This window comes from Egretta garzetta, unplaced genomic scaffold, assembly GCF_000687185.1.
Source record: "Egretta garzetta isolate BGI_Z169 unplaced genomic scaffold, ASM68718v1 scaffold60, whole genome shotgun sequence".
Lineage (NCBI taxonomy): Eukaryota > Metazoa > Chordata > Aves > Pelecaniformes > Ardeidae > Egretta > Egretta garzetta.
Window position 1 is genome coordinate 1697202 of NW_009258269.1, and position 23807 is coordinate 1721008.

A 23807-nucleotide genomic window follows, 5' to 3' on the forward strand; every position below is an offset into this window, starting at 1 on the left:
CTCGAAACTGCACGCACCCCTAAAGCGTGTGGCCAGGCCACTGCCGACACCTTTTGGACCCGAAATGCTTTGGCCTGGTAGCCACGTGCCTTATGCTGGGCGCTGCCGAATGACCGGGGAAGGGCACCCGCCGGGCGAGCAGCGCCGGCACCAGCGCCCCGCACAGGAACGCTTACCCACGCGAGCTCAGAGTTAGCGCAAACGCACGCTGAGCTCACATTAACTACGGCGCGATGCCGGCGGTTGGTCAGACGACATCACTTAGCCATTTATTTGACCACTTAAGTTCAAACTTTTTTTTTTATTAAGCACATTCCACAGTACAAAGCTTTAGATCATGAACGATATCTGTACAATTTAACAGTTTCAAGAAGCTGTCCATACACCAACTTTCCAAACAGATAATTGGCAAACATAATTACAAGTTAGAATTAGACTATCCCAGTGCTTTGAAACATTAATATAGCAGTAATGTACAGTTGCCCAGTTATGGTTAGCAAAACACAGTCCAGAGTGCAGCCAGGATCACTACCATTAATCCCAGGAGTCAAGTTCCTTGGGTGCCAATCACGAAAGTCCACTGCTATGTTACACAAAGCACAAAGAAGTTTAGACCGCATGTTCAAATACCATTATCTCCCAAGGAAAAACATGAATTTAAATCTTACACATGCATTTTAAAAAAAAAAAAAAAAAAAAAAAAAAAGGGACTCCATTCTTCAGAAACAAATACCTTTTTCTTCAGGGCTGCGACAGATTTTTCCTTTTTAAACAGTTTAATATTAAAGCTATTAGATGAGAAGGGTAAAGTAAGACACGTTCCACGAACTACTGTCAAGCTTACCAAAAAGTGATCTCGGGGACGCTTAGGAGCGTGGTGTTAAATCTCGCGTCCTTCATCACATTCGGTCATCTCGATGAAATAAATATTGTTGTAGTAACACGCACATGGGAGCTTAACTTAAACACTGATCCCAACACCTCTCTCAACGCGGAGGGTGAAGAGGAGAAAACCTTAAGTCGCGCTGCTGTAACGGTTTGGTAACACCTTGGCGGGCGCGTCCTCTGCAACGCTGCGTCTAACCACGGCCCTTCCGCCGGTAACGCGGGAGCGGTCCCTCGGCAACTGGCCGACCCCTAACCTTTGGGATTGTAAAAAGGGAAAAACGCAAACCCAAGAAAAGTGCTGCCAGAGGACAAAAGTACACGACGTACAAACGACCAAAGGAACGGCAAAACGTTTCTGTGCCAGAACGGTGCCTTCTTCCCCGGGTGGATTTCGCGTGGAGCTCCACTGCAGCGTTGAAGAAAAGCCACCGACAGGCGCAGCCACACACGTCTAATGCAGGTAACATTCACGTTTGCATTTATCCATGTCTTATGCTGACGTAAGAAAAATGCAGTAGCGTTTATATGACCACATAAATTAAGAGACTATGACAACGTAAGGAGAAACTACTGAGACTTCCTAATAAAAGCATGCTAACGAAGAGGAACCATGAGCAGGACATCGCAGGGCGGTCACAGCCGACAGCTGTGGAAAAGAAAACTATGGCAGGGTAATTAGCACGGGAATCAGCACGGTAACCAGAGCGTTGACTTGAGGGGACCTCCACTCCACCGTGAGGAAGCGTCACATCAATCAAACATAATCAAACATAAATAAATTGAACTTTGGCCCATGGCATCTTCTCCATTGAGCAGCCAAACTAATGCTAAAGAAGGACATCAGCAGGCGTTTGCGAGGACCCGCTGGTATTAAAAGAAAGACATCTTGTAAATACTGCGGCACAAAAATATAAGATACAGAACATAAATTAAACGTTTTTTTAATTTTTAAAAAGTTTAGAAATTACATTTTAAAATATGTAGTTCCCATTAAAAAAATCCTAATGAATACTGAAAACCTCCTTTCGCAGAGAAAACGTCTCGGTAACTCCTATTAACCCCTACAGTGCCAGTAGTTAGAACATCCTGCTGCCAAGTGCTACCACGTTCTGTGTTAGTGTGTAGTGTCAGGAAATCCTGACTCCTAGCACCCGGAGGTTACACTGTTATGTACATTATATCTACATGCTTATACAGTATTTGAAATGAGGCAAGCACACATGGAAAGGTTTTAGTATACCAAACATTAGGAAGCGCAGGGCGGCTGTAGTACAGAGCACAGTTAAAAGGAAAAGACAGTGCTATACAACTAGTTCAGATAACCTAGCCTGAATTACAGGTAAATCTTTAATTTAAAAGAAATTATTGGTGCAGAAACAAGTAAACTGTAATCCAAAAATATTACTGAGCAATTCAGAAATATTTCTAAGAGTCCAGCGTACACTCCTAATCAAACAAAACAGGCTCTGAATCTGTCATGAGAGTAAAGTCTAAAGGACAACGGTGACTTTGAAAGCAAAGCTCTGTACATTCTGGGTATGTGTTTGGCACCCAAATTTCATTGGAGAATGTTTTTTTTCTTTAAAGTCAGACAAAAGTGCAAAGCAATATAAATTAGGCCAAGTCCTTTCTTGACTTCTGATTTATTTCTGAAAAACAAGCCATCAGAGTTCAGTTTCTACGGACAATTTACATGTGAAGCTTTGGATTTCTCATTGCAGGGAAGGACAGGCTTCTGAAATTCAGCTACTCGAAGTCAGTGAATTTGTAGTAAATTCAAAGACGACCACTGAGAGCAGGAAAGGTTAAGAAATTTAGATATAGAATTGTGCTGCTTTGCATCTACACAGCATCTAGAACCAATTCTGACTTTAGCTGTCAATCGACATCTTCAGGCATGTAGTAGCCAAAAATCCAGTAGTTCAAGACTGTGAAACCCTGAAAAAGACAAAAGACAAAAGATAAGCTGAATGGCAGAAGATACAAACCAACAAGCAACACATGGAGACATCTGGAGGAGCTTAGGCCCACACCTTGTGCTCCAGGCTGAAAGTAAAAGGGCAAAATACCCGTGAGGAGTGCAACACCGAGGCGGCACACTAAGGGGTTGCTCGCCATTAAATACATCCCTCTGGGCTGGAAGCCCTTCCTTCAAGAATCAAAAACCCTCTTGGGGCTGACAGGTGAGCCACCGGGCTCGCTGAACGCCGAGCGCTCTTTACCAAAATGGTCACCTACACTGAACTGAGAGAAAATTTTCCTTTCTTCTTCACGCTGCAGAAGAGGAAGCTCTGCACAGGATACAAAGCTCAGTCGCTTTAAATGCATGGGTTTTTACGAAAACAGACAAAAAACTCAGTAGTTTTAGGTCCCGGTTACCTTTTCCAACCTCATGACTCCATTATTAATTTGGAGCCAGGGCAAATTCTTAGTGTAATTAAATCTGAACTCTGATTTTACCTGCCACTTCCCAAACTAATTTTTATGGGCCACGGAGAACTACCCTCTTCTGATATGGAATTCCCACGAAAGGTTAAAACATCTTTAGGCACTTCCCCTTGACTTCCCTTCCCCCAGCCCAAGGCCTAGAGCTTAATAGAAGAATATTAGCCTATCATATGGTAACAATTTTTATCATGTTACAATAAACAACAGGAATTCAACAGAAAGCAATAAAACTCTCGCAGCCAACTGCCAGGACTGTCAAAAACGATCCGCTTTGAAGAGACATAACATCGCAAGCCTTGTAAAAAAGCATACGGGGCTGCTTCAAAATTCAGAAAAGTATAATGCTTGAAAGCATATAAAGCTATTTCATTAAATGTCATAATGAAATATTAGCTGTTCGACCATAATTTCATGTAGATTTACCGGTTTTTGGATTCTGAAGTCAGACAAACCTGTCAAAAAGTGACATCACAGCATCTCTCCTATATAGGAAATAATCATGTAGGGACTGCCATTACCAACACCAACAAGTCCCAGGATATGGGGGTCTGCGTGGTTTCAGCTGCGCGTCACGGGACAAGTCAGACATAAGCTGTGCAAAACTGTCAAGTAGGCAGAATCCGAACGGAAGAACGCGCTGCCAAGGGCATTTCTCGTATTTCACTGACAAATCTCAACGACGGTCTTGCGGGCCACATGTGGCAAGAGAGGAAAGACACCAGCATAGTGCTGGTCAAGCAAATTGATAGGAATTTTATTCAACTCCTAATTACTTTTGTGCTTAAGACATGCTATGTATAGCTTTTCCAGAAATTAAAACACATAAAAGATTGCCAAAATATACTTCTGTAATTTTTTTTTTTTTAACAACAACAAAAAAATTGTCAGCTTCAAATTATCTTGTAAGTTAACAGAAGAAAGTCCTGGTGTATGAACTGTAAGATAGATGGAGATTGTTCCTAACAGTATTGTCCGTTTCTCACACACCCTATTCTATATGCCTGAAAAGGCAAGGGGGAAAAGAAAAAAAAAAAAAAGTATTATTCAGAAAGGAGAAAAAAAAACAACCAAACTTTTCCACAGAGAGGGAAAACTCCTAAACTTCAACAAGCCTCGGAGTTTCCACAGCAGAAGTTCACCTAGGTGTGGACCCATGGCACAGAAGCCAATGGCAGCATCTCCGTCTTAAAGGAGCGGGACAGAGTCCCTAAGGATGTTACCATCAGGGACAGCACCAAGCTTTCCACAGCAAGGGTACCAGTGTGTCACCCCGGCTCAAATCAAACCATTCTGAAGTGGAAATCACAGGTAAGCAGAGCTGGAGTACCAGGCTCTTTGGGTATTTTCAGGATTTACCTCCCAGAACGTTGTGTCTTTAGCCACTTCCCCACCCTGTACAAACACTGAGTTTAGCAGTTTAGCCTTTCCAGATTTCTCTTGATAAGGAAGTCCGTGAGTTTTACTAAACTACGCCTGCAGCAGTGTTCTTAAAATGTGGTTTTAAGAGAAAGTGCCGTTAACTGCTGATTCTGCACACCAGCTCATCATCATAGCGCAAGACTTCTGCCTTAATCAGGGCCTAATTATATTAAGTAATTACAGGTTCAGGAAGACAGGCAACCCTGCCTAGCAATGGGCAGCTTTTTTTTTTTTTTTTTTGCAAGGGTTGGCAGGGCCCTCTGGAGCTCACCCAGTCCAACCCTCCTGCTAAAGGAGGGTCACCCAGAGCAGGTTGCACAGGACTTCATCCGGGCAGGCTTTGAATATCTCCAGAGAAGGAGACTCCACAGCCCCCCTGGGCAGCCTGGGCCAGGGCTCGGGCACCCTCAAGGTAAAGCAGTAGTTCTTCCACATATTCAACTGAAACCTCTTATGTTTCAGTTTGTGCCCATTGCCCCTTGGCCTGTCACTGGGCACCACTGAGAAGAGTCTGGCTCTGTCCTCGTGACACCCACCCTTGAGATATTTGCTTTGACCCTCTTTGAAACGCGACGAGCCAACAGATCCGAGTGTCATATCCAGAGAGGACGTTATCTCCGCTTTATTTAGAATGAGCAGGAGTTCAGTTAGTAGGAAGGGCAGCCAACACTTCCCTGAAGAGTGGCTCCCAGGTGAAAGAAAACTAACTTTAAGAACCAGCACCTCTAGGCAGCAAAGTGTGTCTTCACAAGGGAAGGTATTTCCCAGCCAGAAGCAGATCCTACAGAAGGAGTGGAAAAACCTGAGGAACTCATTGCCACAGCAGAGATAAACATATACAGATAGATAATGAAAATCCATGCTTACATGAAGTCAGGGAAAGCTTTTCCCACAAAGTTTAAGCAAACTACTAATTATCTACCCCAAATAAAATAAATCCTTCCTGTGGGGGCAATGTTGCTCCTAACTCCTCGCGCTGCGGTGTCTCCACTTCCTTGGAAGCATCCAGTCTCAGCACTGGCAGAGACGGGGCACTGGGGAAAGGGGTGACTGCTCTGCTTTGGTAAGGCAATTCCTGCGTTTCCAAGTCCCAGCATTCACAGCTATTTATAGATTGACGTGCAATTGTTGGCAGCAACACAGATGACATAAGGAAAAGAATCCACTGTTCTAACAAATAAATCTACAGCGGAGCTTCTACCCACCGTCCTTCGAGAACTAAATGAAGCTGACTTGCAGAAAAATGGAAACAAAATAGGCAAAGTTCCCGTGCACTGTTTCTGACAGCTCTGAGTTGCCATGTTGCTAGCATGATGCAATTTTTAGTTCTGAAAGCCTTCCATACTACTCATGGTTACCTTGGAACTGCTCATTTCTGATGAGCATTTGTCCAAAGATCATATGTACATTCAGTTTACTAGAGAAGCATTGCAATGCTCATTATAAAGATTCCTGTAGCAAGCAGATGCATCGAGAACTCTAACAAGCTCTGATTTCACAGGGTATTTGGAATACTTGTGCAATACACCAAGTCTCCTGCATTTCCAACAATGTTGTGAATATGTAATAACTTTCCATAAAATACCTGAAGTACCCAATTATAGACAGGAGTGATTACAGAAGGGGATAAGATAACATAAAATGACACGTTTCATAAGCTGAAGCGTGACCATACAAACACCAAATAGTGAAAGAGGTGGCATAAATAGGCTTTATTTTGTTAAGGAAAACATCAGCTGCTTGTTTTGACTGAGCCAGCCTGCAGGCAGAGCGATCACTTCAGATACTTGTACTACAGACAGTAAAAAGAGGGAGACTTACCTTCTGAGGGCAGTAAAGTGCAGACTGTTATCTGGAGATGTAAGTGTATGTTCTAGATGGAGAGCGGGTCTCATTCTGGGCACTGGGTGGCACATTTAAGAAATCCCAAATCAGAATTGTATCGTCATGGGAACTACTAATGATCTGAAATTCATCAAACTGGAGTCTGAAGACACGTCCTGAATGTTCCTGCAAGCAATATAAAATCAGCTTAGCAAGGCAAGAAGAGGGTAGCATTTCGCTACATTTGTACTCACGCGTGCATCTGGACACAGAACGGTGTACCCAAACTCCAGTGTTCTGGTTAAGAAACCCTTCGTTATAATTACACTAAAGTTTAAGAAAAGCTGATTTCGTATGTAAGGGTTTTTTTTCCACCAAAACACATGGCTTCCAAATCCAGTGCTCGTAAACCCCAAGCCTCCCCTGGAGGGGCCAGCCATAGAGGCTGAGATTATTAAAGATGAAAGCAGCCTATCAATCAAGCGGCAGCAATTTAGAAGATTGGCTGGCACTGACAATCTGCCAGGTCTCCTTCTCTTCCCTGACATTTGCATTCGACGCTGCTGCTAACTCCACTTTTGTGTAGCCCTAATACACCACATCACAGCTTCATCTAGGACACGCTGCTGAAAGGATCATTAGGGCTCGCTTACCAGCGAAGACAGACCGTGTTCAAAGGCTGCCATAAGAAGGGGAGGCAGAGGAGGAGTACATGCTCCGTCAGCTCTTCCAAGAAATCTCAAAATGGCACTAAGAGGCCCAGAAAGGGTTCTCCTCTTCACCCCGCCTATCCATTTTTAATAAATTTAAAAGGAGTACACTACTTTTCTTAGACGACCAACCGAAGCCGTCAGACTGATCTCCAAACCATAACCTCAGGTACAGTATACCCACAGAAGGGAATCAAGTTCTTCAGTAAAACTACATACACTGCATTTATCGAATAAAAGAATGGTTAAATCTCAGCTCTGTACAAAGACTACTGAAAAGAAATAAAAACCAGAAGCATTTCTGGCCAGGTAAGCACTTCTTTAGGTGTTGGAAAGGCCAAGCACGTGCTGAATAAGCCAGTTACCATTACAGACAGACACCTCGGGGTTGCTACTAGCTTGTCAACCTGACTCCTGAAGTAAAATTTCATGCACATTTCTGTGAAAAGAACAACGAACTCATTTCCCCAATTTGTTTTTAAGTTTACTGTCATAAACCAAATAACCCTCTTTACAAAGAAAAGTGTAAGTTAAGCAACAGCCTTCTATCTGATAGTCCTCTAAAGTGATCAGAGTTCCTGCAGTAATCCTTCCAACCCAACCTCCCTTCCCTCTTCACATCTCTTCCTTCCAGACTGAAGGGTTAGGAGAAAGCTTTGGGAAAGGCTCATGGGATTCCTCCCCTCTTTTTAATATGAGAACATTTAAAGCCAGCACTACAATGACATTAGGGAAACACAGCAATAACTAAAATTATTTGATACAGTGTCATGCTGATTGTTTTTTTAAGAGCATCCAAGAATCTCAAACTAGAAAAACTTGATCTTTCTTTTAAGCTCAGATCCAAACGTGGCTCTAGCGAGGTGGGGGTTGGTCTCTTCTCCCTGGTAACGGGCGATAGGACAAGGGGAAATGGTCTGAAATTGCACCAGGGCAGGTTTAGGTTGGACATTAGGAAAAAAATTTTCAGTGAAAGGGTTGTCAAGCACTGGGAGGGGCTGCCCAGGGAAGGGGTCGAGTCCCCAGCCCTGGGGGGGTTTAAAAGCCAGGCAGACGCGGTGCTTAGGGCAGGGTTTAGTGGTGGGATGGCAGGGGTAGGGGAACGGTTGGGCTTGGGGATCTGAAAGGGTTTTTTCAACCTCTATGATTCTATGAACATATATAGAACAAGCAGCAGCCTAGACTTTATAGAACATCCTGAGTTTTTCCACCTATCCCACTGTAATGTAACAAAATGCCTCCCACTTACAATTAAAAGGTTTCAGATAACCCCAAATGAATTCATTTTACATACCACTAATGTACGCAAGCATAATGTACTTGCTGGGGCACGAGGGTCAAGAGCAGCTTGCAAGTCCCAAACTTTAATCTTGCTATAAAGTAAAATAAAAAGGTCATTATGAAAGCATTGTTTCAAGTACAAACATAGAAGAAACATCTAAAGCAATAGGAAGTATGCCAGATTTCCCCTACAGCTGGTTTATCAGGATCAAGCAAAATGTTAGAATCTATCTTCACTAAAATACTAACACTAAACCTCGTAAAACACAGAGTTCAGTATTTCTTTTCAGCACCAAACACAGTTGCTGCCTTTGTGATGGACCAAATGGGTTGGTTATATGAAAGACAAATTGATTATTATGTATGCACAAACCATTTTGGAACCGCAGAAGATCTCAAAAGCTCACAGCACTACTGATGAGTTCCAGTGGGAATTAAGCTGGGACTGCCAGCCTCAGTGAGACGCTAAACCCAAAAAAAAAGGCTGCAGACAAACACAGTTCAGGAACTGTTTTAAGTAACTCTACTGTTCACTTGAAGTATAAAACAGGCTGAGAAAGAAATGGAGAAACTGGACATGGATGTAAGCTGTCCTGAATCCACTACACACTGAAAATACCCAGCAAGTCAGGAGCGCTAACAGTGGGGCTCCTGCCCTCAACCCAACAGAAATGGTCACTGAAGACTGCCAAGAGCCCCACAAGATATATTTATGCTCGCAAAAAACATTGTCAATGCTACTGTCATAAAAATAGAAAGCTTAAACTACTCTAAGCACACAGGACCGGGCAAGGAGCGATTCCTGAGGGAAGAAACAAAGGAATGCCACTTCAGCCAAACAAAAGTTCACTTTCTATGGAAAGTCAAATTTGAGTGATAACACAATTTAGGAGCGTGCTAAAGAGCACCAGAAAAGCAATTTCTTGGCTACTTAAAACTGCAGCTCGATGCGTTGAAATGCTCAAGCAGAAGCCACTCAGTTAAATATTGATCCATTAGTCAAATCAGAAGAGAACCCTTACGCAAGGGAACACAAGGCTCAATGGCTTCCAGAAAATGCTTTGCTGAGAAAGGCAAAACTTTTTAAAATTGCTGTCAAAAACATACCCATCGTAGGCTCCACTAACAATCCTCTTATTGTCGAACCTGATGCATCGAACCAGTTCTTCATGGCCTTCTAATACTCTTAAACAGGCACCGCATTCAATGTCCCATAGCCTTAAGAGAACAGAGAAAGTCTGAGTATTTCACATTCAGCATTGTCCCTGAGCCACACATGCAGTGACTTAAGCCGAGTGGTTTTCTGTGGCAGATACCATGTAATTTGCCCAAAAAAGGCAGAGAACCATGAGATGTTCCTTGCCTGCAACTCAGATGAGTTTGTGTTGCAGCTGCAGTGTATCAAAATTAATTTAGTCCTTCTAAATCACATGCAAGTAAAGGTTGGATACGTGTTTAAAAGTTATCTTGGGAAACTTTAATACACTTTTTTTCTATTCTGCATAAACCAATGATTAGAGGTTCAGAAAGTAATTAAGGAAACCAGCGACCAATGTCTTCCTCATCTCTCCAAGCAGAAGACACAGTGATAAACTATAGCAATGGGTAAGTTTTGTTCACCTTTGACAAAAACCCCCGTGTCCCGCTGTTTCACAGGGATGCGGTATGTTTACTCTCACAGTGAGTTAAGTTTCATTCATGCATCATCTCCTCCAACAGCAAGACATACCAAGGATGTTTTGCGCACACAGCAGTGCAGACCACCACCAGAGGTCAGGGGAAATCCTATTTTCACACATGCAAATGCACAGTTACATACCGATAGCAGCTCGTGGGCACCCACCTAATGGTATTGTCTGAAGATCCACTGACAACTAGTCGATCCCTGTACTGAAGGCATGCAATGCCACGCTTGTGCCCATTTAGAGTACGAACAAACTCGCATGTACTTGTACTCCAGACCTGTGAGACACGGGATAAATGCTCCTCTCAGAATTATACTTTTGCATTTCAATAGAAGCCATTACAAATCCATGAAGAGAAGAGGTCTGAGGCTGACCTTTGCTGGACAATGGGAATGAAACTCGCGTAGTATTTTTATGGGCAAAGAGTGGGTACCTGGCATTAATGGGAGACTGGTGCTATGGGGACCCAGGGGTGACAAGAGCCATGGGCACTGCTATTGCACTTCGAGTCAATGAGAAAAGTTGGGGGGGGTCTGTATCATAGAATCATAGAATGTTTTGGGTTGGAAGGGACCCCTAGAGGTCAGCTAGTCCAACCCCCCTGCAGTGAGCAGGGACACTGCTAACTAGATCAGGTTGCTCAGAGCCCCGTCCAACCTGGCCTTGAATGCTTCCAGGGATGGGGCCTCCACCACCTCTCTGGGCAACCCCTTCCAGTGTTTCACCACCCTCAAATATAAAATACTTTCAAGTGGTAGAGACTGCCCCAATTATTTCAAAAACTTCATTACACCTGAATCTTGGTAAGTTAGTAATAATTTTTAAAAAGTGGAAGTTATCCCATATGCACCCCCCCCCCTTTTTTTTTTAAACGAAAGAAATTGCTAGCAATCTACTAGTAAGAGAAGGCCAAAACCACGGCCTGTGAAAGTTCCATGGCCACTTCTTTCTTAACATTAAATGATTCAATCAACTTTGCCCATTTTTAATGAACTGTAATTGAAGTTGTAACGTAGAGTATCCAGTGGCTCATTTTCCAACACAGAGTGCAGCAGGATCTTTGGCAGATATTTGGACATTAAACTGCCAAGAGCTTTTTGGCACAGTCTAAGGTAGCTCTGGTTCTAGAGAGGGAAGGGTGGAAACGCCTTTGTTATATTAATACACTCTGGGTAACTCAAATCTTCTGGTATGTAATAGTCTTCAAATACAGCCTCTTAATTCTTCAAACATGGCAAAGTCTGGTTGAGCTGCTGGGAAGGCGTGGTGAGGAAAGGCAACTGCTGATAAATTTCATGTCTGGAACAGGACTGCCAATTGAAATAAAAAATACCACTTGGAAAAAGGCACAAAAAGTGCCACATTTAACAAACAAACCAATCTTGAGACTAGAGTTCAAACAGCAAACGGGCTTCACTTTTTTTGCAATTGTACGACAGAAGCCACAAAAATGTTACGAGCCTAGTTATGCTCATAAAGACATTAACAGCTAGCAAGAGGAAGCAGCTCACCGAATGGTAAAGAAAAAGGCACAGGACTGCTTCTGAACACCTCAGCTATTCAGAGTTGAGTAACACTCGGAAGCTTTTCTGGCATGGTAGGCGTGCAGACCTAGATCAGAGCTCTGCCAACTTACTTTAATGGTCCTGTCACCCGACGCTGACACAATATACTTGTCATCGAAGTCTACCACGTTAACAGCAGCACGATGGCCAACTAAGACACGGCGCAGGGTGATGTCAGTAGGTGATGCCATATCCCAAACAGCAATTGATCTGTCCTTTGAGCATGTCACCATTAAGCCATTACTGAACCTCAAATGAAGCACTGCCTCGTTGTGATGAATCAACGTGTTCAGAACTTCACCTGTATTTACATCCCAAACTCTGCAAAAGAAAAGAATTTTGTTCCAAATGAAGGAGGATGGCTCTGTGCACGGTATAAAGCATAAACGTGCACAGGTAGGTTACTATCTCTAATGGAGAGGTCTCTGATTGGGGAAGGCAAGACAACAGCAACTGGGGAAGTATCCTAGTTCACATCTCAGGCTCACAAGCAATGATTAACAGCAGTGACCAATTAAGCCAGGAAATGCCTAAGCCTGGACCACTGCTAAGAGAAAAGGCTGCTTAACAGCGACCACAATTCTCTAACTCTTCCAGGAAGACTAAAACCTGTATGATGCATAAAACGATGGAACGGACCACAACAAACACTACCCAATATGATTTTTTCCAGCTTTACACTATTTATTCAGATTTAGCACACGCCAGTGACAACTGGGATGCAGCACCCTCCAGGTCTACCTACTAGTTTACATGAAGTGAAAAATCACTCCTAAATTTATACTACCTGAAGGTGCTATGATCAGTTCTTCATTTTTTAAAAGTTTTATAGAGATTGACATTGGTATGCCAATGCAAGACACCAGAAGGAGACAAAGCCCTTCCACTGAACTGTATCTGAGCATCTTTGTTGGACATCTACTGACCACTGAATTCATGCAAGAATTTAAACTCAATAATATTAAAATTGCTGCCAGATAAGTGCTCCATATATACCAAGTACCCTTTCATTAAGAGTTATAATTAAGAGATGTCAGAAGGCAGTTCAAGAAACCCTAAATGAGGAAATTATTGTATAGTTGGCCATCACCCATTCTACAACTTCAGGGTATGCCTTGAATCATACAGGTCACATTCCTTCAAAATTCTTAACACTAAAAAATGAGACTGAGAACTGAGATTTGGAAAAACATTTATTGAATGTGGTGCTTTGCCAGGTATGAATATCTTGCATGTGATAATCTGTCACATTCATATTAGGGTTGTTTTCTGATACTTGCAGATTATTGTAAATATACCCAGCGCAAAATCCTAGCACTCACCTCACTGTAGAATCTGAAGATCCAGTCACAATGACTCTTTCATCGTACTGCAGACAAAGAACTGAGCCAGTATGTCCTGTTAATACTTTTAAACATTCCAAGCTTGTTTTGTCCCAAATCTGTTAAAAACAAGTATAAATGGCTTATCAAGAACACGGATCCAAGACTTGAACATTGCCACCACAGAGAACAAAGGAAGAAAGAAAACCGGAGGTAGCAGGAAGAATCCACAGGTGGTTTAGCCTGTCCAAACAGTGGGCCTGTCCTCCCTTTTAGCTTAAGGAAGTCTCTTTGATGCAAGTTTTTGACAGAACAGTGAAATAACCAATGATCACATAAAGATAAAAGCCTGTTTTGTGAAAGGAAATGCCATGGATGATTAGTAGGAAAGCAACCTATTAGCATGGAAGCAAACTATTAGCAATGACAACTAAGGACAGTGGCGAATGCAGGCTTCATTGGCGTTACGTGAACTCTGATTTCACAAACATTTCTTTGTAGTCAGCAGCATCAATCTCCTGGCTGGCAGTTCCCAAAGTTTCTAAAGCCAAGTGCAGGGCTACAGAAGACATCCCACCCTCATAAACCCTGCACAAAAATACACTGTCCCATGAAGAGGGGAGAGAAATTATCAAGGAGATGCAAGCAGCTACCTTTCCCTCTCTGGAAAGGACTGAAAAAAAAGTGTATACCTTAATGGAGTTATCTCGTAGGCCACTGATAATCTTTTCGTCATCATACTGTAAACAGTAGACACCTTTGCTGTTTTCAGAGCGGCACTGAATCCTTTGCAAATTATGTCGCCCACATCGCCAGTTAGATTCTATAGTCTAGCAAGAGGGGAAACAATGAGGAATTAGGCACAAGGCTGCATGCTTAAGCATGACCACTCCAACACATACACAGCAATCTTTCCACTTTTACATACGTCATCCTTAAATTCGAAGTAGATAAAACTTAAAATACATATTTTCTCTCCCCCCCTCCCCCCAATAAAAATACACAAGACACAATGAATTAAAATTAGGACTTTTATAACTTGTCATGACAAAAGCTATGTTTAGTGGTGGAAATGAAGGTCAACTAACCTTAATGAGAATTTCCAGAGGAGGCATTAGAGAGATACATTTCATAAGAAGCCCGTTCCCCCCATATTTACACAATCATCTGACATAAGCAGCAAAGAATAAACCAGGAGCTCATATGGTGCAGTGTTCAGCCTCACCTGAGTAACTAACGTTACAGAACTGCTGAATCCAACAGGCAGGTTATAGGCGTTCTTGGACCCTTACTTCCCCTACCCAGTCATTTCACCTATTAACCGCTGTTACACACCTTAGAAAGGGATTTTGATATATGAAAGCCTCCTCTAAGCCTGATAAAAATAAAACTGAACAAGGACTGTAAGATTTTGAATAATCCAAACTTACTTTCCCTCCCCCCCCTTAAAAATCTGTGGAAGTGTAATTCTCAACATTTTCATTCCGAGAGATATTTTTAAGGAAAAGGACCTGACACACCTTAAAAAGCCACAAACTATTTCATAGGAAAACCAGGATGATTTCCATGGTTTAATCAGCTTTATCACTTGTGAGACAACCAACACTGGTTTCAAAGAAACGTAGGATTTTGGATAGGAAGTTCGTAACAACAATCATAACAGAATCCGTGCACAGAACTCCAGGCCAACACCTGCAGTACCTAGACAGGCTGGGATGCTTTCCTTCTTCCAGTATAGGCACGAGAACAGGCCATCTATTTAGCTATTTCCCTGGGGATCCCCTCTGACATACTGCATGGAAACGTGATCGACTGTCAGCTTGTTTGGAAAAGCGTATTTATAACCAAATCCTAACTTTCAAAGCAATAGCAGGCACCTCTGCAGCTCCTCCAAGGCTGGCAAACAACCGAAACGCTTATTAAAGACAAAAGTGCAGTGCTACTATGATGTCCCAATTCTAGGAAAACACGTCTGCTCCAAGGGAAAACTAACCTACCACTTTGTTTTCCACGCATTTGCTCCTTCAATTGTCTCCCATTATGCAATCTGGAGAGAATTACACACAGTCATAATACAAACCTGATGTGCCACAGGAATTTTGTCTAAATCATAAGCACCAAGAGATGCTTCTAGAGGAGCATGCTGACAAATTATTCATCCCCTCTCGTTCTCTTCCAATTTGGTGGGGAAGTTAATCAAATTAAGAGAGCAAGTCAGCTCTCAGTTTGGGATCAGCTTTTCTGGCCAGCTAGCGCACTGCTGATTGTCAGACTGGGAACTGGGCTTAAAACATTCAAATCTGACACTGCGGTGGTTCAGCCTTGGACTCCAGCCTTGAAGGTAGCTCATTATGCTACTTGCTCAGCACGGGATGGAGGTTCTGAGGAGGAAGGATGGGCAATTCTCAAGCTTTATCTAAAGATTTATCATCTGGGCTATGAGGGCAGAACTGCAACTCATTAACTCCTTTGCTGCTACAGAGGTGACCCTCGGAAACGGGAGAGGATTTTAGACATTAACAGCATGAAGCAATGTAATTACAGATCTGAAGGCAAGACATTTAAAAATGCAGTACTAACACTGCAGACACAGGAGAGAAAACACGACAGCCTGGAGTTACCCAATTTAAGTAGCTTCTGAAACCATGTATGCTCAGACATTCAACTAAAAAGTCTAAGGGAGGGTTTCCCTAAAGCCCCGTTCTTGGAAGGGTCTGAAATAAGCAGCTGTGTGTAACACACACCGGATTACTCTAGCCGCCGAGTGCTCAAACACCATTCGAGCACTTTCACACTTCAGCTTCCCGTGACAGTGATTACCGATGGCTACAGAATACATTAAGAACACCACAAATCAGAAATTTTGCTTGTCACAGTCTCCTGAACAAAACAACAGTCAGTAAAAATATGCTCACCAGACATTCAGGCCACTAGCTGGCTTGATTCTTAGAAGTTCACTATAGGAAGCTACTTAATAAGCTCCCTGTAAGAAAATGTTGGCTTCAAATAAAAGAGACTGCAGTATTATTTATATCTATGCGAAGGCACAATAAAGCAGTAAGTCATATGCAGGTGCACATTTTAATTCTGTGAATAGATGTCATTTCATTTAGACGTTATATGGTGTGGCTACTGTGGGAAAATACTTCATGTTTTTCGAGAACTTGTAAAATCCCCTTACACTGCGTAAATTTTCAATATGCTGGGAAAGTAGCCACAATACACAGAGAATATACAGCAGCATTTCAATTGGCAATAGAGTGAAAACAGATGTGTACGTATAGAGAAATAACATTATTTTAGATGACTAAATACGGCTGAGTGGGTGGGCAACCTGAAAAAGAACATGTTTAATACAATACTGGCAACCACATTAAAGCTTCTTGCTATAGGAAATTTCTGGTTGTTACTGAATAGTGCAGTTAGCAAAAGTCTTCATCGGCAACCTCCTTCCAGGAGATATAATAAACTGTGTACACGCCAAATACGTAGGCATGCATGTACAAGGGGCAAGGGAGAAATCGCTGTGCTTTATGGACTCTTGCAAGCATCAGGGAGTCAATGCTGAAGAGACCCATGGTTTATTTGCATATTTATGGTACCAAATACAACACCCACTACTGTATTTTCTACAGATGCCCCTCAAAGTCTGCAAGATAACTGCCTCTGAACTTGGTTTTCACAGTCAAAAGCAAGATGTTGCAGAATGCTATCTCTCCTTAGCTCACACACACACAGAAAAAAAGTTTCTCACACTTTTCTAAAAGCTCACTAGAGCAATAGCAGCAAGTAGCTGACGAATGCTGCATAGCCAGCAAAATCTGGACATACAGGGGCTAAAGACCAAGCATGAAGCCAAAGCATCTGCCACAGCAGGAGAGCCATTTGGCAGCTGAAGAAATGAATAAATGGATAAAAAAAAGGCATTTAGAGAGAAAAGTACACATAGAAAAGAGCCCAAGATGCGGAGGTATAGCCAAGCCTTGACCATGCCAGAATATGTTCACTGGTACAAAGATGCACAGTAAAAAAAGATGCAATTCATCTGGATTAGCAGTTGGAACATTTACTATACATTGGAAGCATTAAGGATAATCTACTAGGAACAGGGTTTTTTCCCCCTGTTTGATAATGTACACTGTGTTCAGTTCCTTGGCTAAAAACTGCAGTTTTATCCTTGTGAATGTTACTGCGGAGTAAGTGGGTTTATCTTAATCCCATAAACCAAGGAGTTTCTGTTCCCTCTGAATACACAATTCTCCTGCAGGACAAATGTGGCAGAAAAAAGAAAGAGGAACCTCCACATTTGTTACGTATGTAGGGATTTCTCCTGAAGCATTAGGCACGTACACCAGGGGCAGTTAAAATCCAAACCCTTGCTCTTTCCATGCTTTCTTCTAAGAGAAGAAAGAAAAGCCTTCCTGACTCTGGCAGAGGAAAGGCAAAAGCAAATGAGCTTATGTCATCAGGGTGGAAAGGGCTTAATTTTTCACTCATTATGAAGCTAAGAGGGTTTGATAAGCAAAGACAAAATGACAGCTTGGCCATGGCACCAGGCTCCCTGCATCTTTGTGGTCTTTCCTCTCTCAGACTCTGAAGATGCTACAACCATTAAGGGAAAAAAAAAAGCATCAAGCTCTTGAAAAAGGATACCGATTCCCTAGGTCCTGGCTTGAGTCTGGAATTCACTGTTGGGTCTCCAAGCTGCAGTAAGACAGTGAGGGCCAAAGAGCTTTTGTAATCTATCAGCCTGAAGAAGAAAGGCTACATGATAGTTATTACCTAGAAGGCTTGAACTGGTCCTCAAGAAGAACCTGCAGAGCGCTAGCTGCCCTGTCATTACCACAGCAGCATAAATAACAGGATTTCTGACCGCACAGGGATTCCTGCCTCACGGCAACAAATGACACAATGTGCCAGCAGCAAACCCTCCTTCCAAAGGAGCCTGCAGAGGGATAAAAACCCTGCAGGTAAAGAGCATCACTGTCTTTCTTGTGAGTGTCACCAGTTCTAAAAAAACACTGTTAAGGAGCTGAGTGCTGGTGGTAGGCATGTAGCAGCAAAGACAGCTAAAAAAAAAAAATCAAAGACCACAGGAACTGGATCAGCATTGGGGCGGGTACTGTACATGAACAGCAATGAAATCCCTGTGCCAAAGCAGTATGGCAGAAAAAATACTTGCGCGGTATCCAACATCGCCTTCATAAAACACCTCCTCCTCAGATCAGCTACATAATGGAAGTGCTGAAAAAGAAAATTATGTGGTCAGTAAGCTCCACAGAGCTTACAGCTCAACTAAGTAGCTGAAGAGTTTTGGCTGAAGGCTTGGTATAACTTATTACACATTCACTAAGACCTAAGCACGTTGTCATCTGAGCCAGTAAATGTGTCTTTGGAAGAAAGCAGTAGGGAATACAGATGTCCATACCAGCATCTTGAACACAACTGGCACCGCTGTTGGAAGAGAACACCACGTGCTGCAAACCATCTACCACCCCGTCTTCTCATTTATGATCCTACTTTGACCATTAAGCACGTTGCCTTTCCCTATTAACTCTCTTACCCTATTCCATGAAAAAGCTGAACCAACATGATTCATGCTACACTACGGGACTCTTCTGAGTGACTCAGTTTGGATTTTACTCTCAAAATGCTTTGAAATGTAGAAGGCAGCAGCTATACAAGTGGGAGCCACATGACAGTGTGACCCTCAAATAAGAACAGTTTAAAGTTAAGATTTATACACGACTGATCTGAAAGCGCAGGCACTACTGCGCATCAAAAGAATTTGTGCCTTCCACTACCAAGAATTCTTTGTATTTTAGATCATTCACAATTAAAGAGAAGTGAAAGTCCAGAAGAAAACAAAAGGTTACATGGAAGAAATAGTTGCCGTGTTGCATGGGAAGAAGTAGTAAGCAGTAACATAGGAAACAAAATGCAAGGAAGTAAACCTAAGCAAAGATTAATTCAAAACAGCCATCAACTGATTTCTGGTATTTACCATGCAAACAGAAGAGTCAAGAAAGAATAAAAATGACCTTCATGAAGAATCACAGAAGCAAGAGTAACAAATAGAGAAATAGGGATTCACTATACCCCGATAGCATGTACCATGCTAACTTTTATACACGCATATGTATATAAAGTTCAGCACGCATTTGTTTAATAAAAGCAGAAAGGTCCACTTTCACAATAAGAAAAAAAGAAAGGAGGTGTGGGGGGAGGACACGATGACACTTCCAATAACCACAAGATGGGCTTCTGACTTGATTTATAAAAATCATAGGATACTCAGGCTATGTTCTGAAGAACGGTCTGAAGTTAGAGCAAGGCCAAAAAGCTAGGAGCGTACTACTGAGAGCCACTCCACGTTTGAACACTACATGAGCTTTCAGGTGAGTTTTGGGGTGAAATATTTTAGTGTGAACTCCAAGACCAGAAGAAAAGGCGTAAACAGTGAAGTCCAAAATTCTAAACAACTCTAGAGAAAAAGGAATGGGAAGGTTTTCCTAGCAAGTATTACAATTAAATCATGATTTTTTTGGCAGAATTCAAGACCTAAAAATTGAGTTCCTAATGTTTACAGCTGCTTAGATAAGATCCAAATGTGGACAATATAAATTGATGAAGTGTTGTCTCTTTTTGCATGTGATCGATCCAATATGTATGCAGCTGCTCAAAGGTCCACCAAGTAAAACTATTCCTGAGCTGAACTCACTGCAGCTTTGCTGAACCCTTTTTAAAACCACATTTAAAAAGAACAGCTCGACCTTATGATGCTGAGCAAGATAAATCCGGACTGTGGAATATGCTAATGCCTTACAGAGGAAGAGAAGACTTGCAGAAACTGCATTAAAGGCCACTGACATACAAGGAATATAGGAAATCACTCTGGGAGAAAGCCGAGAGTGTAACACTGGCCAGGCCATTTCATCAAGCATGAAGACAACGTGTTCTCCAAGCGTCAAAGTGGTGTCCTACACCAGAGCGAGCTTAGGCAAATCAGATAAAAAAGGCAACATAAACGAAGTTTCAGACCTAAAGAACAGTAATTCAGCATTAGGACCATCTTACTGCCCCAAGTAGCGACTGATTTGTTGAGGGGGACAGAAAATGAGGCAGGAATGAGAGACTTCGACTACTCCCACGTAAATGAAGTGTAGCTGCATCATGTGCCCGTGCTCTGCCCCGTGCATTTGTTCCTTAGTGCTGTCAAGAGGCAGGATGCTGTGCTACATCTTTGATCGGACCGGTACAGTTGTCCTGTTTCACCAGGGAAGGAGTAAAGAATCCTCTCATCTCCTGCTCAGGAGAACCCATAACAGGAGGATGCAGGTGAACAAAGCAGTCCCTCGTCCCTGGAAGGTCTGTCTTCTCAATCAAGCACCTCTGCAAACGCAGCCACAACACACAAAATCCCAAGAAAGATCCAAGGGCAGCATCTGATAAAGAAAACCTTTTTCACCTCTGCAGCTGCAATGATCGCAGTAACACCCACGGATGGGTCTCGCTGGTTTTCTCTTAAAGGATGCCCATTTCCACCAACTTCTACCAACGAGGTCTAACATGCTTAAGAGAAAGTAAACGTCAAGCTTTCAGGTTACAGATGCAACATCAAAATATACTAACTTTAAACGGACTCCTGCTTACACCAAGGAGAGGTACACCTGCTTACACTGGCGGGAGAGGAAATCTTAAAAACACAAGCCAAAAGCAATGAAAACAGAGAGGGGTCCTCTGAGGCACTGCAGTGACACATGTGCCTGGCCTACACACAACACCTGACAAAGAACAATGCTGATGAAAAAAAAAATTATTGCACCTTTTCAGTTCCATTAGAGACAATAACTAAGTTTATGCATAACACCGTAACACTACAAAGTTACATACAGTGTTTAAACATAACGGTGTTTAAATATAACAGGTGCTTATCAGACCCTATCAGAGCATATGGACATTCGAAGTAGTCAGACAGGAACAACGAATCCCTCTTTCAAACCCGCAGAAGAAAAACAGGAGCCTTTTATGCTTGTTTGTGAAAATAGGTATGGTGTGGCGTGGGCAAAGTGAACAAAAAAAGCCAAGTCAGGGATCCGTCCCATGCTAGGAGCATCTGAAAGGAGTCTTCTGCCCTGTGCTGTGCACCACAAGAACTTTGTCCCTGCCGCTCAAAAGCCTCTCCTTTCCTTGGCCAGTTTCATTTTTAAGAAATGCCTTTTGGAAAGTGCCTGTGGAGTAGAGATTTCAAAGGCTGGCTGAAAAAATTTCTAGGCGTATAATGCTGACCAGATTCTCCCCACACACGCACATAAAATTTCTCCAGCATCATAATTAGAACAGTACTAAACAAACCCACTTCCCTCAGAAATTATACACTGCAACTTTCCTAAGCAAAAATCTCCCGATGCTGGCAGTGACTTAGGGTGAGAGCTGACTTCTTCCCCTTTTCAAAATTTCCCAAGGCTTTAAAATTTCAATTCCAGTCTTAAAATCTGAACTTTTTCAAAATTCAGAAGAACACGTGGTGTTTATCTGATGGCCTGGTGCCACATTTTCCTAAGATCTTCAGCAAAATCACATTTTCATTCTCATCTTAATTAGGTGGACCTAAGTCACCATGGAAACAAGATGAGGGCACTTGCCATGTGCCTAAAGATACGGGGAACATTTACGAAATAAGTCTTCTCAACTCATCACAAGAAATAGATACTTGTGCTAATCCTGAGGGGAAAACAGAATAGTTGGCCAAGCTTCACAAATAATATGGAAAAAATCCAGGGACTTGGGGTTCTGGAATCAGCAGTATTAAACGTCCCATCCTGGCAACGTGCCGATTAACAGAGTCCCGTTAAAACAGCTGACCTTCCCCACAACGCTTTGGGACTGCACCCGGGCACAGGATACCCCACACCAGCCAGATCATCTCCAGAAACATGGCCTTGCAAACCCAGGTTCAGTTTTCTAGGATAAGCTTCAAATCCGGTTCTCCCTTTAAACAAACTCCTAAAGAAGCTTGGCAAATTCAACATCTGACTTGGAGACATTTAAAATTACTGGACCACCTCTTGTGAAATGAAACCTAATTAAATATTTGGCTTCACAGTGGAGGTGGAGAGTAACTACCTCTTTCCAAGAATTTGGTTTCAGATCTCTAAATGTCCTCTTATTTTCAAATCCAATGATTTCAGAAGTGACATTATGTTCCTAAAATGTGTTTGGCATGAAATAAACAGATATTGGCACTAATAAATTTTCAGAGAGGCAAGGGAACCTCGCTTTGCCAAATCATTGCCTGTATTACCTTGCAGCTAACAACACTTTGTGGTTGCATGGACTTTTGACCCAAAATGCAAATAGAGCCCAAGGGAAAGAATTCAAATTTGCTATTTATCATTCCTCATTTTTCCTTCCAATTGTTAATTCAGGTTTTGGATTACTTTTCAAATTCTGTCAGTCAATCCAAAGCAGAGAGTGCATTCTCCTTTGAGCTTATCTCTAGCCACAACCCCATTTAGTACCAGCTGCAGTAAATTAATAACTCTTATCATTACAAACAGTCTAGCAGAATTTGGTTAATCTTTGTGCTCCACAGGTAAAATACTGAATGGCAAGATTTTTGTGTTACATCACAATATATTTTACTGCATTAAAAAAATCAAATCCTTTGGACACAAGATAAATGTCTTATAAAAATACTTGTATAATTATGTAAATGCTAATAGGGTAGCCTTTGGCTCATCACTAGCTCCCTAAACTCTGACCCTCTGACAGAAACAGGAAGATCTTATTAAAGGTTCAGGCAAATATTTGAAGAAAAAACATTTTGGTATTCAGAGATACAAAATTCTTCATCACAGCTAAGATTAAAGTCTTATTTAAGAGCTTCTGCACATTGCTTTGAAAAATGAAGGAATGAGAAAAGCACAAAACTGAGGAAGAGCATGACTTGAGGCTTAAAAACAGAATTAGGGGAGGAAGAAGTTAAGAAGTGCTCCTAATATTATAACTAAGTTTTGTTGCTCTTGTTCCTCACCATCTACATTTTTAAACAGTGTTAAAAGCTTCTTCTGACAGTCCTTTAGGGAAGCAATTTGTGCAAAGTGCTTTAAAGGGTGATTTACTAGAAAAATTATAATAGACTTTTGGAAGTGGAAGAATTATTGGACCTTTGACTATTAGCAGAAACAGAAACCCCACTCCAGGTTGGAAACCTGGAAAACAACAATATTTCATAAGGCTTGGAGGAAATATGTAAACAGGGAAAAATTTGACGTGGCACAATACCCCCATCCTCCTGCCTTCCCTCTCCAGTTCAGCAATTTCGAAGAACCAGGAGTAGGAAACACGCTGCCTGTATAAACTGAGTAGTGATGATTCTGGAAGTAGCCATTAGTTTTCAAAGAGAGACTTCACCACTGTAGAAGACTGGACAAAGATGCACTTGTTTCCTGAATTTGAGCAAACAGAGGCTTACACTTACTTTTGCTAAAGTGAAGTTCAGAGGCAAGAGCCCACAGCTGACAGGTCCTGGCTCCTTTCGGCTTTACTGGTCTACCAAAGTATCCAGGGGCCATGGACAGCATTGAGGTTAGTTGCCAATACCTTAAATTCTACCCCAAGTGATTGACAACCACTAACAACCAAAGGTTTTTCATAGGTTTT

General features: G+C 42.2%; 1 protein-coding gene across 3 annotated transcripts in view; it reads right to left on the reverse strand.

Annotated features, from left to right (window-relative positions):
• Positions 1-716: 716 nt before the first annotated feature.
• Positions 717-23807, reverse strand: part of FBXW11 (F-box and WD repeat domain containing 11) — a 69265-nt gene continuing 46174 nt past the window's right edge. For all 3 annotated transcript variants that reach the window (XM_035888887.1, XM_009649647.2, XM_035888894.1), the window contains 8 exons: positions 13835-13972; positions 13143-13261; positions 11892-12141; positions 10414-10532; positions 9678-9788; positions 8584-8662; positions 6577-6765; positions 717-2826 (listed from right to left, as the gene is read on the reverse strand). In XM_035888887.1, the coding sequence (XP_035744780.1) occupies positions 6604-6765; positions 8584-8662; positions 9678-9788; positions 10414-10532; positions 11892-12141; positions 13143-13261; positions 13835-13972 (978 nt within the window). In that variant the 3' untranslated portion in view covers positions 717-2826; positions 6577-6603. The remainder of the gene's footprint in view (positions 2827-6576; positions 6766-8583; positions 8663-9677; positions 9789-10413; positions 10533-11891; positions 12142-13142; positions 13262-13834; positions 13973-23807) is intronic.